This window comes from Natator depressus, chromosome 3 (genome assembly GCF_965152275.1).
Source record: "Natator depressus isolate rNatDep1 chromosome 3, rNatDep2.hap1, whole genome shotgun sequence".
Classification (NCBI taxonomy): domain Eukaryota; kingdom Metazoa; phylum Chordata; order Testudines; family Cheloniidae; genus Natator; species Natator depressus.
In genome coordinates this window covers 164791973-164816630 of record NC_134236.1, presented here as the reverse complement: position 1 = coordinate 164816630, position 24658 = coordinate 164791973, and the positions used below count along the sequence as shown (strand labels likewise).

The following is a 24658-nucleotide window of genomic DNA, read 5'->3' as shown; positions in this document are numbered from 1 at the left end:
ATTTGAGACACTTCAGTGAAAATTTTCAAATGTAGGTGCCCGGAGTTGGGTAACTAAATCCAAATTTAAGCTCTTCAGTAAAAGTGGCCTTATTTTCAAAGGTACTGAGCCTCTGCCTCCCACCACCAACTCCTATTGCCTTCACAGAGCATTCCAGGTATTCAGCACATCTGACAATCAAGCACCTTTTATTTAGGTGTCTAAATATGGGATTTAGGTGCCTAATTTTAGGCACCCAAGCCTGACCTTAATTCAATGTGACACTAAGTTCCTGTATAATAACTACAGACCAGGCATGGCTTTGCATTCTTTAAACAAAGCACCGGCAATTCTGCTTGAGACGATGCTATCTAAAGGAGGACAGAAGGTTATTTGGACTCCATTGGTTCCACAGCTAGAACAATGGACATGCAAATTGTCCCATTCATACTTACTTATGCCAAAATATGTAGAGGCTTTGTAATGTGCATCAGGAGCAGGTTTGTTATGTGGGCTATTAGGCAGAGACCAAAGCCTGCTAACTTACTTCACTTAGGATGTAATCTGACAGATATTTGGTGAATCTGGTTAAGGCTGGAGTAGTATCTTAGAGGTGAAAGGCCAGTAACTAATCCACTGAAGCACACAAAACACTATAGCATTACATTTGGTTTTGTCTTTAAACGGATTAGAGTTTGAAAAAAATAAACTGGATTTTTCTAACAATTTAAGTGCCTCAGTGCTACAGCTCAGAGCAAGATGTGCCACACGGTGCTTATGCACAACAAGGGTATGTTGAAGGAGGCCCACTCAAGAGGTAGCCATAGCAACCTTCAGAAAACAACCAGTTTTCTTAACAGCAATTATTTATCAGTGTCCATGGGGATCTCTTATGGAAAAAAAAAAATCTGAAGATGCCTAGGGTGCTAGATAGCTTTGCCTACCTTTGACAGTAAAAAGAGAAACGATTGTAGGCCCAGAATTACAGTCCTTACTCAGACAAAACTCCCACTGAAGAATGAAGGAGTTTTGCCTGAGTAAAATCTGTTGGACCAGATAGTGTAAATATAAAGAAACAATTTACGGGAGGGAGAAGGAACAGGAGTTACACAGGGCTGTAAAGTTTTACTTTGGACAAGAGAGAAGTGGTGATCAGCACTCACCTTGAATTGTCCTCTTGAAGAAAGCTTTGCAGGCCTCACATGAAGCCACCCCATAGTGGTATCCTGATGCAATGTCACCACACACCAAACACAGTCTTTTGGGCATCGAGTTCAGCATATATTCACACTTGGTCTGTGAATCTTCAGCAATGGTGCTAGAGCAGTCATCATATCGTTTCCTGACAGGCCCATTGCCCCCAAGGCCTGCAGCGGAAGGGTAGAGGGGTGGTGAGTCCAGTCCATTCTGATGTCCATTCATGGTTGAACTGTAGCTCCCGCTGGCGTCTGAAGAGCCACCAGGGCTATGGTGGTTGATGCTGTCCGTCAAAGAGGCGGGGCTTGATGGTTCCGTCTTGATATATGACGAACAGCTGGAATCAATGTGTCGATCTTTGCTTGACATTCTGCAGAGAAGCCTGCATTGTGGGAGAGGGAGGGAGGGAGGGAGGGAGAGAGAAGAATCTGTGTATTAAAGACAGCGCTCTTTAAGATTGCTCTGCAAGGGCTAGGGACCGCACATCATTCATTCATTAGTCAATACCTCTTGTTCTACATGAAGGTAATCAGCATAAGGGCATGACAGAGCTTTATCAAAGCTTCAGACAGGCAGTAAACAAAAACTTTAAAGAGACCAAATCCTTTTTTCTCCCCGTTCTTTCTGCTAGACTATGTGTCAATAATAAACCAATTCTCTAAATTTTGAACTTGTCATCCAGTGAGTCAGGAATTTACAAACCCATTTGATTACTAGAATTTATTTCACTTGCCCCTCCCTCACTGCATTTTTCCTTGCATAAATTCCACTATCGACAGAATCAAACATTTCTGAGTTTGAAGTGATAAATGTTGTGCTCAGTAATTACTGTTTGTCAGCACGTTTCAATAAAGCATAACTACATCATCTATTGATCTGACCATGGAATTGAAGAATAAGTCTCCCAATTACTTTTATTATTAACATTTCTTTATTAGGTATAGCTATTTAGTAATGAAGTAACATCATCTCAGGATTCTAACAATAATTAAGGTTGGACACTAGTTTCACAAAATCTAAGTGGAATGATTCATCATCTCTGGCTGCAATTACTTTTTAGCCATTATCCTCAGACTAACCAGTAATAACTATGCCAGCACCCCATATATCTACGGTTCTAGAGGAGCTGACATTTTACGTTTTACTTTCTGGGTTAAAAAAAAAAAGGAGGAAATGGATAAAAGTTTTATTTTTCAAAGGGTGAGAACCTTGATTGCCCTATTTCTTAATTCTTGCCTTCAGAGTTGAGCATGTGAAGCAGAGCAACAAGAAATTTGATCTGACAAATTAGCTCTCTGTCAAGAAAAAAAACACACCCTCTTTCCTTTTCTTTCCCATATGTAAAGCTAACTGTCCTTTTTTTGGCAGGAGGCAGGGAGTTGGAGGGTAGAATAATATTTAGAAAGGTTATGATCAGATATTACCTTCCCTGTCTGTTATTGTGATTACTAAGCCACAGTGGCAAATGGTGTGTTGGGCAAAGACTTTGTCACTCCCAATTCACAGACGAGCAGTCTCAGATGACTTTTTCTCAGATGAATGCAACCACTATATAAGCCCACCCACGTGTGGTTATACTATTGTTTTGGAAACAACTACATTAAAATCAAGTGTAGTTACGTTTGCAGCAGGTAATTTGGCAGACTTAAAATAATTTCACATCAGTTTTGAGATGTTATATCTCTTCTCTTGCTCATCTTTATGTGCCATAATAAAATTCAGATGCAGCTTTAAGCTCTGGTGCCAAATTCACCAGTGTAAATCAGAAAGAAATCCAGCAACTAGATTTCAGTTTATTCTTACACCACAGATATCAAGATCAGAATTTGGCCCCTCATAAGAAATGTCCACTTAGGTGGTCATAGGGCCTTCATCATTGGGGTGAATTTTACCAAAAAGAATATAAAAAACAAATTGCATGTGAATATGAAACCAAACAACAGACTGATGAGTGGACACTTCATTCACGACACCTAAACACTATATTTATTTGGGATGGGGAGGGAGCAAAACCATTCGGTGTCAGCACATACACCAAGGAAATGGGAAGGTTAAATCCTTGAAAATACCTTATTGCTTTGGACCACCTGCTTGTGTTGTCCTTTTCTCAAAAACTAGTGTGTGTGTGGGGGGGCGGGGGTGGGGGACCGGGGGAAATCCCCTTGCCAGCCTGCACTAGTGCGTGCCGTTCCTTCTGCATCTGCTGCCTTGTACCCATCACTGTTAATGACTGTTGTAATTAATAGATAGCTCTCTCGTCTCTCTACTTGCACTCTGGGCTAAGCACTTTTCTCAAGTCAACGTTTGAAAGAAAGCGGGTCGGCACTGACTTACAGCAGCTCCACAGATTCCTTTTAATTTAGAGCACTTACACCACCACTCCACTTATTACCTTATAATTACTGGACCGCTCTCCCATACATTATGATCTTAGACTAGAGTTAGAAGTTATTAGGGTACTAAAACATGGTCTCTCTCTCTCTCTCTCTCACTCTCTCTCTCTCTCACTCTTTCGTTCTGTGACACTGCATTTTATACAGCTATGATAAAAAATATCAATTAACTCTTTCACAATCTACCAACTAGAGGGCTTTTTATTTCTGCATGCTGAGGTCCTTTTCTTGAATACAAGTACCTGGCCTTTCTTTAGCCTTCTTTTTGTTGCGATTCCGTGCATAAAATCATTACTGTTACAACCACAGGAGCACAACTATATATCCTCTAGTCTCCACTGGTGGCACATTCTCCACTCTGCAAGATTCCTACTGGTGAATTTGCTCTAGTTTAGGGAATAATTTATTAGAGCACAAACTCTGATGTCACCTTCCCATTCCCAGAATCGTTATTTGATTACTTAATATTAAGTCAACCATTAATTAGTTGTCCAAACGCATGTTGTCTTATCTGGTGCAAAAATGGGTTTCTCCTACTATCCTGTACTATACTGTCAGAACCAAAATATTCTCTCTCCTCTTTACAAGCTCAAGATCAGATCTCCAATGCTGTACAGGCTAACAGCTAGTCTGCTGATGTTTTTGAACTGGCAGTTTCTAGTACTAATCAAGGTTTATCTGCTCTTGGCTGCAGATTCAATAGTGCAAACTGGATTGGTGCACAGGAGTACAGAAGCACAGTTCAAACTAACCACTGCAAGGAGATGGGAAAATAGTAGCTTTCAGTGGATGAAAAGTTGCTCAACTCCCTGAAGAAGCAAACCAAACAAAGGATATATGTATATTGGTGACATTGGCAGTGAGTGACAACAGTCACGTGTTTCATGCTGATTTAATTTATCTGTTACTGCACCCCTTTCAAATGGAAGAGGCTCAAGAGCCTTCTATACCAGTGGTTTTCAAACTGCGGGTCACGACCCAGTACTGAGTCGCGGAACGTAAGGTGGTCGCGGTGGCTCTGGTTAGCACTTCCAACTGGGCTGTTAAAAGTCCCATCGTCGGTGCTGCCCAGCTAAGGCAGGCTAGTCCCTACCTGTTCTGACACCACGCTGCGCCCCAGAAGTGGCCAGCAGCAGGTCCAGCTCCTAGGCGGGAGGGGCCACGGTGCTCTGCATGCTGCCGCTGCCCAGAGCACTAGCTTCCAGCCAATGGGAGCTGGAGGGGGTGGTCCCTGCAGGTGAGAGCCGTGCAGAGCCGCTTGCATGCCTCTACCTAGGAGCCGGACTTGCTGCTGGCCGCTTCCTGGGCGCAGCGCAGTCCGGTGTGCCAGGACAGGCAGGAAGCCTGCCTTAGCACCCCCTCTGCGCTGCTGACTGGGAGCTGCCTGAGGTAAGCCTGTGCCCCAACCCCGCACCCCAATCTCCTGCCCCAGACCTGAGCCCCCCCAACCCAGAACCCCTTCCTGTACCCCAAACCCCTCATCCCCAGCCCCACCCCAGAGCCTGCACCCCCAGCCCAGACCCCCCCGGCACCCCAACCCCCTGCCCCAGCCCAGAGCCCCCTCCCACACCCTGAACCCCTCATTCCCAGCCCCACCCTGCAGCCCTCACCCCAACCCTCTGCCCCAGCCCTGAGCCCCTCCCACACTCCAAACCCTTCATACCCAGCTCTGTTGGGTCGCGGGTGTCAACAATTTTCTTCAACTGGGTCGCCAGAAAAAAAGTTTGAAAACCGCTGATCTACACCTTTGACAGGTTGGGCCATCATCAAGTCATCTCATTAAACATTTGGAATAATGCCTGAACCAGATCTCAGTAAGAGCGTTGCCTCCTAATTACTACTTAGCTCATTACACTGAAGACTTCCTAGACACCATTGCATTATATTCTAAAACTACAGTTGGAGCTTAATTCTCTCTTCCTCTCTGTCTCTGAAAGTCTACAGCTCTATTATTCAAGCCTGAAATATTCACAACTATCTATAAATTCAATTGTCAGCTCGTGGGTTTTATTCTAGACTTCACTTCAATCTAAAATTAGAGGCACTAAAATTCACATTAACTCTAAGAGGAATGTAGTGAATAAGACTTTATTTCAAAAGAACACCTTTTTGTCAGAAAGAGCTATTTTCAAGATGATGGCTTTATCTGCATTCAAAGAGAATAAGCCCAATTTCACATTGTGCTGTTAATGCAGAATTTTTTTAGGTCACATTGGATTAATAAAAACCTAAATTTAGTTAAGGTGTATGAATAGAAATAACATGTTTCATATGAAAGTGTACAATATTTATTTTAAAGTCTTGGTGGGGTTGTTTTTTCTTTATTATTATTTTAAGTCAGATGAATGATAGCTGCACTGGAAGTGGGGTATACCCACATGTGCTTTCTAAAACCTCTCTCAGCTACTCATGAACAAAACTGGAGACATTGCTGACTTTGGATTCACAGTCCATTCAGTGCCCACAAAGACAGCAACTCCAGTTTGCTCTAACAATAGTCCCATGCCTGCATCCAAGGGAGAACAGATTCTTAGGAAAACAGGCCACTTCAAACCTTTCATAATATATCTTAAGTTACATCCCTTCATGTTTGCTATAATGCCAAGATGCAAAAATCCTTCATCTGAGCAAAGTTTAGCTATTTGGCCCAGTGCTTTTGGCAGAAGGGTATAGAGAAGAATGTTAGCAAATGCACTTAAAACCACTTAAAATAGCTTTTTAAATAAAACAGTGGTAGATATTTTCCATGCCACATTTTTCAACAAGGCCAAGAATTTTTTAAATATCACTATTGAAGATGTTCGTGGCATTACATTTATATTGCTTCTATCTGCTACACTACTAATGATACTGACAATGCTGACACTGGTTAAATCAGTATCAATGTCCTAGTAGAATGTATAAAATAATTTGGGCCCAATTAGTCTTAGCGGAGGAAACTCTCCCACCATTCAAGTCAATGGGACCTTTTCCACAACCAAGACGGCAGGATTAGGCTATTTGGTTAGAATATTGTTTTCTCCTTTCTTCCCTTATTTGACATATTTAAAAAGAATAAAAAACAAACAAACAAACAAATAATGGCATCCTGGGATTGGAAAACAGGCCAAATTTTGTTCCATGTTACACCAGCGCAGCCCCACTGACTTCTACAGTGCTGCAGTGATGTTGTAACTTAGAGCAGAGCGACCCTTTGTCCCAGTAATTGCACTGGTCACCAATAAATAAACAGACATTTACCAAGCTGCCACATAATGGTATGAGATGTCACAGTTATTTTCTATTGTAAAGGAGAATTTCTTTGATGCTGCAGATACTACAGTGTGTTAATGGTAACTTCTTTAAATGAGCCAGTGAGATAGGAATTATTATACACACTTACACACTGGCACTTTAAGAACGCCATCCATCCACTATCTTCCAACATGCTTCACAAACATCAACTGTGGTCAACTCACAAAACCTCTGTGAGGCCGGGGTATCCCCACTGTGTAGTGGGCAAGAAAGCCTTGCCCAGGATCACACATGAAGTCTTTGTCAGAGCCAGGAATAGAACCCAGCTTGCCATTCTTCCAGGGCCACACTTTAACCACAAAGACATGTGACGTTTCACTTTTAGTAACGTTTCACTTTCTGTACCAAAATCAATAGACAGAGAATGGTGATGCGTGCACCTGTGATTTCCTATATTTTGTTCCTTTGAATGGAGGAGAAAAAGTATTTGTGTGGAAGGAAACCAAAATGTTGCCTCTTGCAGTGACACTCAGGTCACCTCGAGACTCTCTCACAAGCTCTTGTTACAGAGCTGAGTTACAATTTCAGCTGAACTACTCTACAATGAGCATTTTTTTTCTGCTTCAGCTAATTGCACTCTAGTAAAGTGGCAAAATGTGAATCACTTAGTAGGAAAATGGGCACCAGCTGCTATTGTCAGAGAATGGTGATGCCGAAGAAAGGGAAAGCGACTGAATGAAGTGTCATGTCAGAAATCAGCGGTGCAACGTGTGATTTTAGAAAACATGACTACTTTACAGAGACAGGGTGTCATTATGGCATCACAGTAATACGATGCTTTGACAACTGCTGGGTCTAACATATCATCATTGCATTAAGGTGCACTGGTTTAGTTGGAGGAAGGAACAGAAAGGATTCCTTCTTTTAATAAGAAATATCTTAAGGTCTGCCTGGTTAACCTAATGGATGAGATCATTAATTGCAAAGTAAGCATTGCTAATCCTGACCCCTCCACCACCACACACACCCATGTTATGCATTAGGCCTTTATTAACAAACATCCACGCACGGCCTACTGAGGCGTACTTAGGGCCAAAAAGATGGACATGACTGTCTCCATTGTTTTACAAATGTTGAGCAACTTCTCTAAAATTTATGTTTCTTCTGCCTCTTAAATTTTTCTAGCAGTCTCCATCATTCCATCACTATCAAGTGTGCTGAAGCAAGCAAACAGCTCTCTCCAGGGCTGATGTCAGCACTGCTGACAGTTGGAGCTGTGGAAGCAGTGTACGTAGACATCAAGGTGCTGCAAGCAGCAGCAGCCCACGTTACCTGGAGATCAAGAATCTGCAGCCAAGTTCCAACTTCCCAACTGGTATCATCAATCTGCATGTGACCTACTAAGGCACACCACAGCGCTCAATGACACCAAAGTGGAAGAATGCACAATCATTCATTTTCAGTTCCAAGGCAAATATCCCAGGACTCTCAACTTCACCATAACTGCATTATTTTTAAAAACTGCAATTTTTTCCAACTATTGACTCATATGTAATAATTCTATGCCCTGTAAAGTTAGGGAGAATATTTTTAACCTTTTTTCCCGACATTTTTTATTTATGTAAAGTAATCACAATTGTTCCTCACTCTTGCAAGGTGATTCCCTGCACTTCCTGGTTGATAAACTTTATTAATGGGAAGGAAGCGGTCCTGTGATATCACAATGTGTTGCAAATGATCACTGTTGACAGTGTCTGCGCTTAAGGATTAGATTCGATGCAGTAGTGCATACTAGTGTAATTTATCCTTAGCTCATTTCCGTGGACCTATTTCAATTTAGGGTGAGCATTTCTTGTTTATAGCTCTAAATACTGTAAGCGAGCAACTAGCAAATCAATAAAAGTGCTAAATGCATAATAATACTGTGTAATTACATACAGGCTGTTTTGCATAATTAACTGCCTGAGGTGTTTCTTGATAAAATGGATACTGATCTAGTATAGAGCAACCTATAAGCCTATAAAGTACATACTGTTTATACAAACTGAGATTATGCTTAAAACTCTCATTCTAATAATCTAAACCGGGCTTTGGCACTACATGCACAAGAGCTTTCTCTTCCTGCCAAGTTCAAATCAATTCTTATGGCATTACTTTATAACTAACGTGATATTTCACTGATGATTACTATTACCCTGATTACTTTGAAGTAATGTAATAATAGCAAAAATACACTTAGATTAAACAAACTACTGCTATTAATCAATATTATTGAGATAAACCAAGTGTTTTAACAAGTCTGTATATATGCGCTAATGCAGCTTTAATTAAATGTATCCTTAGACATGCACAGTCTCTCTAGCATACTGAGCTCACAGAGCGTAAAGACCATGACGTGAATCCTAAAATTACTTGTAAGGTTTAAATGTGCAGCAACTGTAGGCAGCAAAATTTAAATTTTATCACACCACACAAGCCCTGTTCTGTGCATCAGGCACTCTCTTGGGAACAAAAAGTTCAGAGGGAAGAAAAATAAATGACCTTGCACCTTTGAGCCAACACACCAGGTGTCTGAATAAGAACCAGGTCAAGTTACACTGGAGATACTGGGTAACAGTGTATGTCACTATGACACACAGGAAGCCTCTAACATGTAAGCAAAAAACTGCAGCAAGATGTCACAAACTGAAGTCTAATATTGTATATGCGCCTGTAATATTTATTCATCTGTTGAGATTTACTATGCTACTAACAGACCTCCTCTGCAGTAAGCTTTCTGCAGAAAAGAAAGTCACCCACTTCTACAAATCTTAAGTCTTTCAAATAGAAATATGGATCAATAAAGTTTTCTTGTGTTCAGACAATTCAGTTTTCAAGCACTCAAAGGAAGGAACACACTGAAGAGAAACCAACACAAGAAGCAGATGACAGCTAAATGAAAATCCTTCCAGGGTGTCTGAAACTCGCATCAAAAAAGGAACGTGCGCGTGTATACTGATGTATACAATGTATGAAGGTTCCAACACAGATCAACAATATTGAACAAGCAAAAAGTTAAGGCCGATTCTCAGTTCTTAATTTTCTCCTTACTCCTTTGTTCTCACAGGCCTATAAAGTAGGAATATGGTTGTTATTTGGAGCCACATGCTGGTTTTTACATTTAACTTTCCTGTTTGTTTGCTGGTTTTAAATCCCATATCTTGTTATTTATAATTATATTACAGTAGTGCCTATAGGCCTCAACTAAGCTGGGGCCCTGTTGTGCCAGGAGTTGTACAAATTTATATTAAGAGATTGTCTGTGCTACAAAGATATATAGTGGGAAGGCTAGAACATGACTACTAGAATGGTAGCCAAGAATCATTCTGTGAGAATAAGTATCAAGACTGGGAACAACAACATGTTTATTAAATTTTATTGTCAAATTATGAGCAAACTATTTTATTTAATGTCACACATTAGGACAGAGTGAAACACCAGCTGGTTAAAAATCCAGCTGGTTTTCTGTGATCTAAAATTATATTATCTGAGATTATTCTCTATTCATATCAGGTGGAGTTCACCTGATGTTTCCAGCCTCAGGAGAAGTTAAAGTGACAAGGCATCTCCTAACTATTAATTCTGGGAATTATTTTCAATTAAAAGAAATCAATTGAAATAGTAAAAGAAAATCAACACTGCATTCATCTCATTCAAGAAAAGAACCTCCACAAACTACAAAAATAACCAAAGATTTATTCCAGAACGTAACAGGCTTTCCAAAGAGGGATTATTTTGAAATGATTATAGCATCAAAAGCAGTTACTTGTACCAGTCAGAAAGCCAGTACTACAGATCACAGGGACCTAGTTGTCATTTGTCACTTGGGGGGGGGGGGGTGTTAAGAAGAAAACAGCCATAAGTCTCAAGACAGACAAAGTTGTGTCATCCTGGCTTCCGCAATTTGTCTCAATGATTTTCTGCTGACTATCTGAGAGGGTGTGTGTGTGTGTGCGGGCGTGCGTGCATGCAAATGTACATACGGGCCTATTACCCAATTCCCTCAGTGATTTTCTATAGATTAGGCAATAGATTAATTATAATTCATTTGCCAAAATCAGTGTGATATTGAAGAACAATTAGAAAGAGCATGATAGGAATGACATCAGATCCTGAGTTTCTTAAAGAGTTAGGATTAAAAGTTGTGAAATAAATGACCCAGTTGGTTCCAGTTCCTGCCCACCTCCTCTCTCTACATGGACACACACCACCGTGTGTGTGTGTGTAAAATACTTGGTGAGTTGGAAAATGACGTTTTCCTGCAATCAGTGTTTAAGTGAATGTTTGTCCCTGTGTGTTACACCATGCTGGCAGCTAGCAGCAGGGAGTCGCTGAGTTGTTACTACATTTGATTTGACTGCCAGTAGGAAGCTTTATTTCTACCAACTGTTAGTTGCCAGCTCTAAGAATCTTCTCTTCAATTCCTGACAGAAATTGCCCCCTCCCCCATTTTCTTTTCTTGTCCCCTTTTTTACTTTGGAGACCTTTGGCATATGGTGAGGAATCTCCAAGTCACGAAGCATAGTGTCTGTTTGTTCATTTTCAAATTTGCCACCCTAACTGCAAAAAGTTAATAATATTCAGCACCCAGAGGCCTGAATTTAAAATCTGGACCCTAGAATGGGGACAAGTTTACATAAACAAACTGCGGCTCTGGAATTTTATCCTGATCTTTTCTGAAAAATGTGCCATCAGAGGCTGCAGAAAAAGCTATAGGCAGACAAAAGCCTCCCAGCCACATCAACGGGTGGGGGAACTTGATGGGGCCAGCAGTGAAAGGGGAACAGTCCCAGTAGCAAGGGAGGGAAACACTATCCAAGGGATAATAGGCAGCTCCTGCCTTGGGAGTCTCTGGTACCCATTGGCCAGCTGTTGGAGAGGGGTGCTGATTGGCCAGAATTCCCCAGCTCCCAGGATTTAGCCCAGCACAGCAGCCATATGGATCCTCTTTTGGCTCCATTCCACCAGCACCATCCTACCCAATCAAACTAGCAATGCGAACCCAGACTTGCAGATGCTGCAGGTCTAGCCGATCGCCTGTTCGGGTGGTCAGGAAGGATTTTTTTCTCCCATGGGCCCACTGGCAGAGGACAGGGCATTTTTTGCCTGCCTTGCACCACCTTCAAGTCACAGTAACTTAAGTAGGAATGCACTTAGTACCTAACTGAGCTATTGGGGTGTGCTGTTGTTTATTCATTGCTGCTTGCAGCCAGGTCCCAGCGTGGTTAAGAGAATAAAATGAACTGTTCCCAGAAGTACAAGACCTGGGATTTTAGTGATGGGCCATCGGCTTGTGTGATAGGGTGAGACCTTGTGGCCTGAACAGGTTGAGATCCCCACCCTGCTATATCCTCTGTCCCCCTCATGGTGGGGAGGGTGCTAGGACTCAGAGAAAGAGGAGTCCTGGGTGTAGGCTGAGGGGAGCTGACCCTGTGTTACGGGTTATATGGTAAGGAGCCCTGTAACCCCTGCACTGGAAAGTATGGGTGGGTCATGCCCATCCACTAGTTTAATAAAAGTTGCAACCTGAGCTTAATTCCATGCATGTGTCTGTCCTCATTTTGCCACTGTGTCCACATCAATTTGAGCGGCTTTCACTTACAAGAAAAGCATTTTTTATCTAGCTCTCCATGTGCTTCTTGGATCTAGTTTAATAAACAAACCAAAAAAACCCCCAAAACCCTGAACATCAGAGTGTTTCCTGAAAGGCTTCTCCCCACTGTCAAAAAAGATGCAGTGACTTCAACAATTGTTTGCATTGCTTTCTCCCTCAACAATAATGATTTTGATAATTATGATTAAATTATCATGGATCTGACAACAATTTCCAACAATGAACAGCATCTTTACAAAAATTAAAGCAATATGAATGAGTGTGAGGTGGGGGGAGGGAAAAAAACCCCAGTGAGACAGTCTGAGAACTCAGGCTGAATGGAAAAGTAATTAACTCGAAAGAGCTAAAACTGTAATTACAGAAAATTTCATTAAAGGGAGGCAGGTGATTCTATTTCCCTAAATATGACAAGGTGCTGTATAAAAATAAAATAGAAGCTGGTTTCGGTGAGTGGAGCAGGAAAGCCATGTCTTTAACCAGATCAAATTCTCGAAATTGGCTGTCAAGACGGGATTGTTGTGATTTATACCCGTCTATCAAGTGCATGAAAGAGAGAGACAGAGAGAAAAAGAGGCAAGCTGCTGTCGCTTCCATTCGCAAAGCACCTTTAATTTCCTCAGCACCATCTGTTACCAAATCTAATTCACATTTCCCCCTAATCTGGTTTAGTTCTGTAATAGTAATTCTTCCACTACCCTTATGAACATGGCTCTCAATGAAAAGCTTTGGTTCTGGGTTGGTAAGAAATTGAATATTATACAGTTAAGGTTCTGGTGACTTAACTGAAGCATGCTCTCCATTAAAATGCACTTCTGGTAAAGGGATTTGTTTCCAGCCAGTGCAGAGATATGGAATAGTTCACATTTGAGGGTTCGGGGGGGGGGGGGGAGGAAGCGAGGCAGGGAGAAAGAAAAAAAAACACCCTGATAGGAAAGCAGGCTGGGGACATGAAAGCAAATGTTGTCATGAAATACAATTGTTGTCAAGTTTAGTCACTTTCAGTACTGGCTATAAAATTCACTTTGTCATGGTCTCATACAGAAAGCCTGAAATTGTTTTTGGTTTTTTTTGTTTTGTTGTTGTTGTTTGTTTTTAAGGAAACTGAGTTGAGTGAGGTATAATATTTTAGAAGGGGAAAACCTCTTTCAAATTATAAGATGCAAATATACCCAAGATACCAAACAAAAGTTGAAAGGTGTTTACAACTGTTACTGGGGCAAATTCTCCCAAATGCATACATTTCTGATACTCTCTAATTGTGCCATGTCATATTATGGCAGCATAAATCCAACTCTTTTATGAGAATTTTGCCTCCATAAAAACTGCAGGAGTGGGCCTTTACTGCAGTTATGAAGGTTCAGAAATTGAGTCACCTCTAGCCCTCATAGCTCACAGACAATCTTATATGAATTAATGGCTTATGGGGCTTGGATCTCCCCCTGCGCTCCTATGGATATCAATGGGGATAAAATCCTTGTCCTGTTGAGATCAATGGGAATTTCCCCATTGACTTCAATGGGGCCCGGATTCCACCCAGGGATTTTCCTCATTTATTTCCACGGGAGCAGAATCAGGCTCTGTGTCTTGAACTCATAGGAATAGAGCACTTGTCACTTTTGAACATAGGGTTTCAAAAGGGGGAGCTTATTTTCATGCCACTCATAGTAATGAGTTATAGAATAAATAAAATATCTTTCCCCTCAATGTTGAAACGTATATATTTCAGTTGACGAAAAGCAATCTTATTTCTTTGTCTGCAGACTTCCCAAAAATAAAGCCTCTGGCACAAACAGCTTTAGCCAACATAGAGTAATGTGTGAGCAATGTGTAGCTGTGAATAGCCCAAGGTTTTTTTGTATTTTTTAAAAAGGATTTGCAATAAAAAGAGAAGAGGGAGACAATACAAAAAATACATATAAATAGAATGGGAACATGCTGCAACATGTAGATTGAAGATGAATTATGCACTATATGAAACCAGAATGTACAAAAGAATTCCTAACAGAAGGAAAGATCACAAATGTACAGCCATACTGGAACATCTGTGAAAGGAGATGCACATTATAAAACAAGTAAATGAAATCTGAAGAGGTCTCCTCCGATTTTACTGCTTGACTCTTAAGTGATTAAAAGTAAAATACATGGAGCATTAAAATAAAAGGTTTTTTTCCTTAATAGAAAAAGTGAGCAAAATCAGCACGGAGTTTGTTCCAAGCAGGGCAAAACTTTTGCCACCAGTCATGGACCAAAACCTCGGATGTACCGGGGTTGATTCCTAACTGTTGTAAATTGTCCTAGCTCCGTTGACTTAAATGGAGCTAGGACATGTTACACCTGCTGAGGAACTACCCAACCCAGCAAGTGAATTCAGTGGGACTAAGGCCTCGATATTGCAAGGCTCAATGTGCTGGCAGACTACTGCAACTGTGCCAGGCTCCACTCAATTCAAAGGGACTCAGTGTGGGTGCAATAGTCCACCCACATCTGGTGTGCATAAATGGTTGCAGAAACAGAGCCTTAGGCGTTAACGTATAACAAATGGCTGTAAGGTCCTAACATTTGCAAATCACTAATGAAACCTGTAAGAAAAGTGGATGTCTTTCTTTAGTCTCACTGCTTGTTTCCCTATTTTGATCCCTGTACATTCTGAAAATTAAGTGGGCAAAAAAAAAACAATACTTGAATATGATCTTGAGGACTATATCATCATACATTAAGATACACTGTATAATGTATATCAGAAATCATGGAAGAAAAATCTATCTATCCTAGCTTTGATTTTAATAAGCATGATTATAGATCCTAAAAAAAATAAAAATACCCCCCCCCCCAACCTTTGGCTTTTCACAGTTACACATTGTTCACATACAACTATGTGTAATTCAAAGCTATTTATGCCATTGGGCTTATATGCTGGAGTTTTGCCTCTGGATATTAGCAGCAAAGGTCAGGAAGAAACTGGCATAAATGGATTTCACTTCTACACAGTCTGCGTAAATATAGCAAGCAAGTTTACAGGATAAGCTTCTTTATGAATTCCTGATGTGGCTTTTACTGTTTTTAAAAAAGGAAGGAAATTTGGTACCTTTAGAAAATATTTATCCAAGGAAGTGAACAAAAGCACCTTGCCATTTTATTTATTGCCTTCAGGACAGGATTACTGTTGAAGATAAACGCTTGCAATTTTAACATGACCATGTAGGTATGTTGTTAATTAATATGTGCCTGAATCTGCTTAATTATCACTCAGGCAAGATCTTGACTGAGTTTAGCTAGAGAACAACCTGAGAAAAGGCTGCAAGATTTGGCCGGCAACGTTTATCTTATACCGTAAACCATATATTTCAGTTGTATTTTTGTAACATACTTGCTTTAATTATTTCAATAATATAAGATCTAGATCACAAGTGCATGTCTTTTATACCCAAAACTTCTGCTGAAGCCAACTGGGAATCAATTGGAGTTTTGATATGTTAGACATTCACGACCGTTATCTTTAAGGAAAAAAAAGTGCATCCACGATTAAACCAGGTTCAAGCGCACCTCCCTGATCCTGCAATGTGCTGAACCTCACTGACTTCAGCGCAAGTTAAGGATGTGCAGCACCTTTCAGGAAATATTCAGCACTGAAAAAGAACATCCCCTGAAGTCAATGAGAGAGCATCATGGAGCAGGCTTGCAGGATCAGGCCTTATGTTTTGGATCATGGTACACCTGGCGACCACCAATCCACATTTCACTCAGTGTTGGGATAGAATAGATATCATTAAGTCAAATATGTCCCATCTAAGATTGCCATCCCTACAGGATAGTCCTGGAGTCTCTAGGAATTAAAGATTAATCTTTAATTAAAGATTATGTCATGTGATGAAATCTCCAGGAACCAAAGTTGGCAACCCTACCCATTCCTGAACTGGTCTCTTGTAAAGCAGGGGTTTGACAGCAACTGTCAAGTAAAACAGACTGGGTTCTAGACTATTGCTTCTTTACAGGATGGTATCCCTGGCATTCCAGGAAAAGATTAGGAAGCTGAGATAATAAAACCAGTTAACTCAGAACATTGCCTGTCCATTCATGGAACCTCGCTTACCTGGGGGTGGTACGTGGAGGTCAGTGTGAGCACATAAATAAGGTTACCCTCTTATTTCCCTGTATCAAACATGCTGTCAAATTTACACTGGGATATCTACTGAAATATCTGTCATAGGAAAACAAATAGCGACAGTCAAATGGTGATGTGTGATTGGCTGACTGTACATTATACAGGGATTGTTATCCTACAGGTTTTATTTAATATGAGAGCACACAATTTATGTTATGGGTGATAAGGCCAAGAATGCTGTAAAAGTGAAAAAAATATGGCAACAGTATGCAGTACATCACCAGTGGGATAATTATTTATATAAAAAGTTGGCATTCTTAGACTTCCAACACATAGTGGATGAAATTCATATATTCAAAGGAGACATAATAATAACCTGTCAGCTGGTGGTGATGGATATGTTTTTAATCCAAATGACCACAATCTTCAGTCTACCTGTCATAAAGGGACAGGAAAAATTGGAATTTTGCTTTCATAATTCTTTAAGTTGAAAGAGAAAAACCCGGAAGCATGATAAGTGGCTCATTCCAGTGGACAGATGGACAGGCGGTAGTAAAAGAAGTATGAATAAAAGGCATTGTTCCTTCACTAATGCTATTTTCACTAGTTACACTCTGAAACTCAGTGACAGGTATTGTATTCTTTGCCTTTCACTTTTTACAGAGCACCTCTACATGATCAAACTTCCCCACTCCCTGACATTAAGCAATTGCTGTAAAAGAATAATAAGATCGTAATACTATTTGGATGTCGACTGAAAGTGATCCTGCAGAAACAGGCAGGGAAGAACTGTTTCAAGTGCCTCTTACTGACTAGAAGCACATGCCTGCTATGGTTTCCTTTGAGGTTCCTATTTCTAACTTCCATGTTACTAGAAAGGGGAGTATCACCTGTATAATTTATATACATCAACTGAATCAATCAGCCCAGGCAGAAATTTGATAAATTTATCAGTTACCTCTGATTCAGGGAGAAAGTACGGGCATCTATTCAGCTATCAGAGCCTGTACCCCCACTCTCTCTTCCCCCCTTCAGCGCAGACCCTCCCCAGCTTGCTTTCTTCAGGAAAAAAAAATGGTGAAGAAATTTAACAAAGTTAAAATTAACTGGTAAAAATGCAAGCAGACTGCTCAGTTATTTCATTTTAAAAGATCTTCATTTTCCCACCTGTGTTATGGCAATTTTATTACACATTCGGCAAATTTACAGTAACAAGATGTTCCCCTGACAAATTAATCACTTTCCAAGCATTTTAGCATATAAATAAAATATCACCTCAAGAGGGAAAATCAGCTCAATCAGTTGACTTAACCTATCTTTCAGGGAACTCGCCTGAAACAGATTGAGCACATTTTTTCTGAACAGGGATCGCGCTCACATCCTCCTGGAATCCAAGCTCATACGGTGAGGTTTTTCAGAAGAAAATCTTTAAGGCTTGCTGAAAGCAGGATTCTCAGTGCATTGCAAGAGCTGTGCTCCTGCTGGTGACAAGCTACTCCACTGGCAGGAAAAGACAGGTGAAGAGTGCTTCATTTAGAGCCTGATATCTCACTATACCTATGTTTCCCCTTGGTACACTGTGATCTCTTCATTTCTGCAACATTTCTCTGGTGGCTTGTAACAGTAATAATACAATAATCAAATAATACATTTTATTTTTATGATGTATCTGCTGTAGTGTTCTAGGCACCTCACAATAAAACGACACAGCTAAATCTCCAGTGGCACTCAGAGCTAGTCAAAACTACTTCATTTCCTTAACTTTTCCCCATACTCTTCGCTAATTTTGGAAAACGAATTCAGCAATTATGAAAAGTAAGAGATTGGCAGCATTAGAGATGCAATATGTGGATGGCAGAGAAGTGGGTTCGACTCTAGCCTTCCCAAACTAATTCTTAAAATGACTCATTTCTGCTGTGGAAAGAATTTGTAATTTGAGGCAATATGATAATTTAGCCTCTCTGAGAAATGAACTTCAGCCTCTCTTGCTCTCCCCCCGCACCCCGCTTCAAACAAATGCTGCTTCTTCCCCCGTCCCCCTTCATACAAATGCTGCTAAAAACTAAGAACAAAGCTAGAAGGCCACAATTTACATCCCAGGTGAACCTATCCTTACTTTTGCCAAAAGGAGTTGGTGTGTGCACTATTTCTAATAATATAACAATTGCTACTATCAGAATCCTTGTAATCTTATCTTAATATATGCATGATGACACAGTGCTGCATTGTAGCCTGCACACTTTAAAGAAATATGGAAGTAGAGCAGACTTTTGCCAGAAGTGGTGTCTGACAACAAAGAAATACATAACTCTTGCGCTACGATCAAGCTGTTCAGCAAAACAATCATAATCTTCTTCTCAACAAAATATCTTTAGGCGTCAAGCAAAAGAGAATCCAACCCAGAATTCTGGACTCCCTCCTTCCCCTCACTTCCCGCCCTGAAGAAATGCTAACCTTACCCTCCCCAAATAGTAATAAATGAAAAACTCATGCAGTTTACACCACCACCATTCCCCCATGCTACAGATGGGATAATGGAGTATTTTATGTGATGCTATTAAGTAGCAACATGGATGCTCTATTTGCTACTTAGCTGATATAATTAATAATGGCATAAATAGTCATATTAATGCTATCAGGCATCAGTATTAAAAGCTGCAAGCACTATATAAATCTAACTAGCTAGAATGGACTGTCAGCTATAAATTGTGGCTAGATGAATCACTAAATATAAATTTACATTGTAACTAAAATGTTTCATAGGTTGTAAATAGCCTTTACCTGCTAAAACTTTCTTTTATTTTTTATTTTGTTCTACAGAGGCAAGGATTTTTAGGCCATAAAGAACGAAGAATTGCAAGCAGTTTCTGAATTCAGTTACACCTCCACAGAGTTACTCTGGTCTTAGGCCAGTGTAACTTAGCTCAGAATTCAAAATAAGTTTAAAAGCCTCCATTTGAAAGCAAAAACAAAAAAGTGAGATGACTATTAGCAAATGAATCTGATCCTTCACTTCCTATTCAGGCAAAACCCCTGAATAATGGGTGCTGGTTCATGGTGTTAGGGTTGTCTGCAGGGTTTTTTCACATTGCCGAATGATGCTTTCATCCAAATACCAAAAAAAATATTTTCCCACTAAGACAATAAAGCTTCGAACACTGACATTTTAAGAACTAAGTTCCGGATCCTGCAAAAACATACTCAAGAAGTAATTATGGGGCTACTCACACAAAGTTACTCATGTATACAGGTGTTTGCAATGTTTTACGTAAAGAGAACCCTATACCTTCAAATATCGCATACAAGAAAGCAGCAGCCTAAATAAATACCAAGCACCGTTTCCATCTGCCCTTGTTATGTTATAAAAAACAAAACAAACAATAAACTAAGGAGGAAAAAAGAAAAATGCAAAGATAGTCCCACAGCATCTCATATTTCCTATCATGTGCCAAGCACGTTTAACTCCCAATGAAATAAGTGGAAAAATGGGAAGTGTGCAATTTTATGCAGAAAGCCCTACATAACTTTCCGGATCTGGCTCTCTGAATAAAGGCTTGTAGGCTCAGCCAATCAATATTTTATAAAGACTTAAGTCACTATGAGTTGAAGCTGAAACGAAAAATATGCATGCAAAGGCATTCACAGTATCTGGGGCCCAATCCTGCAGGATTTACTGGCGGCCCAACCCTGCAGGATGAAAAGCAACTCCTGGGAATGGCTGAGCACCAGGAGGAGTTTATGTGCACCTAATGGGATTGGGGCTCCTAGTCCTTAATCCAAACTCTTAGTAACACCAAAGGAGAAATTCGGATTGGTTCAGGATTTGGGCCTTGTAAAAGAGGCATGATGTCTTAGCGATTCGCCCCTTGTACAGTCTGCTGGCAAACTTCTAGAATCATCAGAATATTGCACAGACAGATGTCCTCCTCTGGGTTTTTGAGACCGGTGGAAACCCTCAAAATTATCCATGTCAGTCTCTAAATTGAAAATGAAGCACCTCTTTTGAAAATACGTCCGTGCAGTAGCCACTGCTCACTACATATATACTGCTCAGTACATTCACTAACACAATGATTTCTTCTGCTTACTGTCAAACACATATTGTACATCTATTCAGCATTAAGCAATAGAGCCAATTTACAGGGACCACAACCTTTCAAAAGCAAGAGAAACACTATATGGAAAGTTAACTAAATCACTGTCTAACCTGCACCCACAGGCTATACAAATCTTCATTTAGCAACAATTATGTTGATCGTGTTGTAAACAGAAGATAGATATTCAGAATGTCCAACTTAGGTTCTTTAACGTGCTCTCAAGGATCTCAACTTTTGCATGTTCAAACTGTTTTTCATGTGCCTACTGTGGAAGATGCAGCCTCTTTTAATTTGAAAGAAGACAAAGTGGATTATTGGTTAGCTCCACGTGCCAGTAGGGTGATCCATTACCATGGATATTCTACTGCAAGTACATGATGTTGCCTTAATAGTAGCTGGAGCCTTATTGGCTTAAAAAAACGTAAAAAGGGTTTTGCATGTGAATTGAACTTAATAGGTTTGACATGGACTAACCTTAAAAAAATCCAATCCACTCAAATCCCTTTGGTGGCTGCAGTTGAATGTTGTGCAAATCTTACAGAAGCAGTCAGGCTGCTGGGATTTCAAGGTGCTGTGTCGCTTTCTTGCACAGCTCTAAAACCAGGCAAAACAATGACACTGAACCCTGCCCCTGTTTCCAGGATTCATCTTATTAGGTTCCTGCCTTTATTGCCTGGCTCAGGAAAAGCTCAGATATTTAAAAATATCAGTTTCTGTGAAACTGAAAAATACCTCCCTCTCAGCCAAATATGAACCCTGTAAGAATATCATTTTCTATTTTATAAAATGTAGTATTGAAATAAACTAAAGAGTTTTATATATCAAAGAAATAACACAGAAGCACGATTTTTAAAAAGCTTCAGAAATATAGCTAATGTGCTAGGTATTCAGATTGCATTCTTCCATTTAAATTTAAACCTGATTGCTATTTATCTTTTCTAGAAATAATTTATTTTTAGACGCGAATAATAATGATGACCTTATCTACTGCAATTCAACCCTTCTGTTGCTTGATTTTTAAAATTAACCTCAGCAGGCCTTAAATCTGCCTGTTTGTTTTGGAAGGCTACTGTATTAATGCATGACTATTTGCTCATCGCCATTTTAAATCCCTATGAGATCCAGGTGTTTTGTATGCATGTGTACATACACGTGTGTGTATATACATACGCACATACATATATACATATTTTGTGTTTGTGTTTGCATGTGTGTACACAACACATTTCTGGTTTTAAAAGTATTCAATTGCTGATGTGTTTTATTCAATAACAATTAAATCGAAATAGGAAAAAGGAAAAAAAAAACTTTTCTAACTGCATTTCTTCCTAGACTAAAATGCAGATGACTATAAATGTAACTAACTACAACCAAATCAAAACCACACACAGTGTATAACGCATCAAGTATGTAAAGCAGTTATAAAATCTTGGTTAACAAAGGGCACAAAAATCTCTTAAAAGGAAATATTTTATTTCTACTAAATTAATACCTAAAAGCATTACATTTCATCAGTTTCACTTAGGTTAAAAGTCCCAAAAGAGTCTCCTCCTGAAACTGGCTATATTTTATGTGCAAACCAGGCTGAGAGCTATCTAAATCTAGATAAAATTCATTGGCTTGTAATCTTCACAATGATCTATACATCTAAATCTATATGCAAATCAAATGCTCTCATGCATTAACACATTCCAAAGCATCTAGGAGTAAGAGAGCTCTCTCTCTCTCTCTTTTCCATTCTTCCCTTTTCTCTCCTCCACTCCCCCTCTCTTTATTTACACTAGCTACCTAAATAATTCACACTGCCTTCTTTTCAGTCTAAATGTTCTTCTGTTGAAGCCTGCAATGAGCTATTGCGGTAACCAGATGGACACATGAATGCAGCAGGTGGGACAGATGGCAGACTGCCCTGTCTGACGCTGGCTGTCTCAGCTTGGAATGTTTTTTCCTTCCAGGTACATTATCATCAGTGTAGCAGAAAGCAGTAGGTATAGGGGGAAAAAACCTTTATATACACTACTATATATGAGTTAGTTAAATAAAGATTTACTCCAGTCTCCTACAGGAGAAAAGTTTCACTGTTTCTGTTTTTCCAGGAAATCACTGAGAAGTAAATGTAAAATGAAAGGAATACCTGAGGTCTTATAAACAACTCGGAAAAGCAAAAGTGTATTCATTAAAACAGCTGGTGCTTTTGAAGTTAAAGCATTCAACCAAACAACCTATTGCATAGCTTTCCACTTTTAAATACCCTTCGCCTTTTGCACCCAAGTGTTTTTTATTCTTTGGTTTAGAACAAAGATCTTCAGAGTAAACAGTCATGGTTTCCACACAAAACCTTATCACTCATTACATGTGCACCCAAAACTCCCACTCTGCCTTCAGTGTATATGCAGGATCAGACCCTAACTCTTTGAACTTATTTTGCTTCCAGTTTCAAGAGATGCACAAAGGTAGTAATTTATTAGTGAAAACAGTATGGCCTATGACAAAAGTGTAATCAATAGATGAAGCAGTAAACTCAAATTCTCTGTTCATCTGGAAATGAACATTTTAATATGCTTTTTCCACTGTGGAACTTCATTGCACAGTGCACTGGGAAGAAAGCAGCTAGGAAAAAACAGCAGTATGCATTTTAATTTGGAATAAACAGTTTTTAAAAATCTCTGGAAATATTTCTGGCAGATTCTGATTGGCACTAATACAGGCATATCACAACATTAATCTCTCTATAAACTTCACTGGTGCCCCAAAATTTTTGACCAGTTAACAAATATTTATCTGACTATAAACTTTTCAAATGTGTAGATAACTGATTTAGTATGTTAAGCAAAAATTCAAGTTTTCAGGAATTTTTTTTTTTTTTTTGCCAGTTATATCAAAACCGTGTAAGTTGTTACATGGCTGGGACCCTTGATGCAACTGTTTTTGTTTTGTTTTCGCTATCCACACCTGCCCCTTAATGCATCCTTCCCCAGGCCTTCCACTCTGCCCATGATACCAGCCTTGACCACTTGCCTGTTCCTCCCACAGACCTTTGCATACCTTCTCACACTACACTCCCTGTGCATCAAATGCCCTTCCTTGAACTGATCTGAGGAATCCACCCTGTCCTCCTTCAAATCCCTACTCATGGTGCACTTCTGCTGAACCACCTACAAGAAATTATCCCACATTTCATAGTTAGGCTGAGGGGCAACTGAAGTCAATATTTATCTACACAATGAAAAAGCGTACCTACACACAGATGCATACGCACACTCGCAGAAACATATATATACCTATATAAGAATTTTATATATTTCCCTTTGCTCCAGCTTTTGTATATTATTCATCTTTTTAGACAGTAAAGCTCTCTGAGTAGGAAAAGTGTACTACCTCTATATTCATGGAGCAATTAGCATCATAAGTCCTTTTCCTGACTGGGGCCTCTGGGCACCACCACAATAGAAATATTAAACAATAACGATGTGGAAAATCTCTTATGTGGTTGAATTGCAATTGGGCTTAGCTATTGTTTAAAAATATCAAAATAGTGTTTATGAGAAGATGTATACACATGATGTGAAATCTAATGTAATATTGTTATCACAAAAGCTGGTGGTGGTATCATTCCAAGTGTCCAATTCTGTTCTAACTGAAAAAGGTGGCATAACTCACTATAGATTTCAGTGGAAACAGCTTCTGACCCTAAATTAAACTTGTTTAGATAAGTTAGGAACTGGCCCAAAACCAAAACATGAACCAAACCTAAACCTCAATCTATTTTGAGTTTTGAAAAATTTTTTTCAAAGAAACATTTAATGTAAGTTCTAGCATCAGCTGGCACAGGAAGAAAATATTGAAATACCATCAAAAAGGCTATTCTTGGTATATTTCTAGCCTGGCAGAAACCAGGAATTACTGAAAATCTCACAAGATAGCCTGTTGTCATGGGATTTCCTGACTGATTTTGAGGCCAGAGAGGTTAAGCACTTTGGATAAGCTTCAGATAAGTATCCAA

At 39.8% G+C, this 24658-nt stretch overlaps 1 protein-coding gene across 7 annotated transcripts in view; it reads right to left on the bottom strand.

The window, feature by feature from the left end:
* ESRRG (estrogen related receptor gamma) overlaps positions 1-24658 on the bottom strand; it is a 476445-nt gene that overhangs the window by 157802 nt on the left and 293985 nt on the right. For all 7 annotated transcript variants that reach the window (XM_074949251.1, XM_074949253.1, XM_074949252.1 and 4 more), the window contains one exon: positions 1143-1558. In XM_074949251.1, the coding sequence (XP_074805352.1) occupies positions 1143-1558 (416 nt within the window). The remainder of the gene's footprint in view (positions 1-1142; positions 1559-24658) is intronic.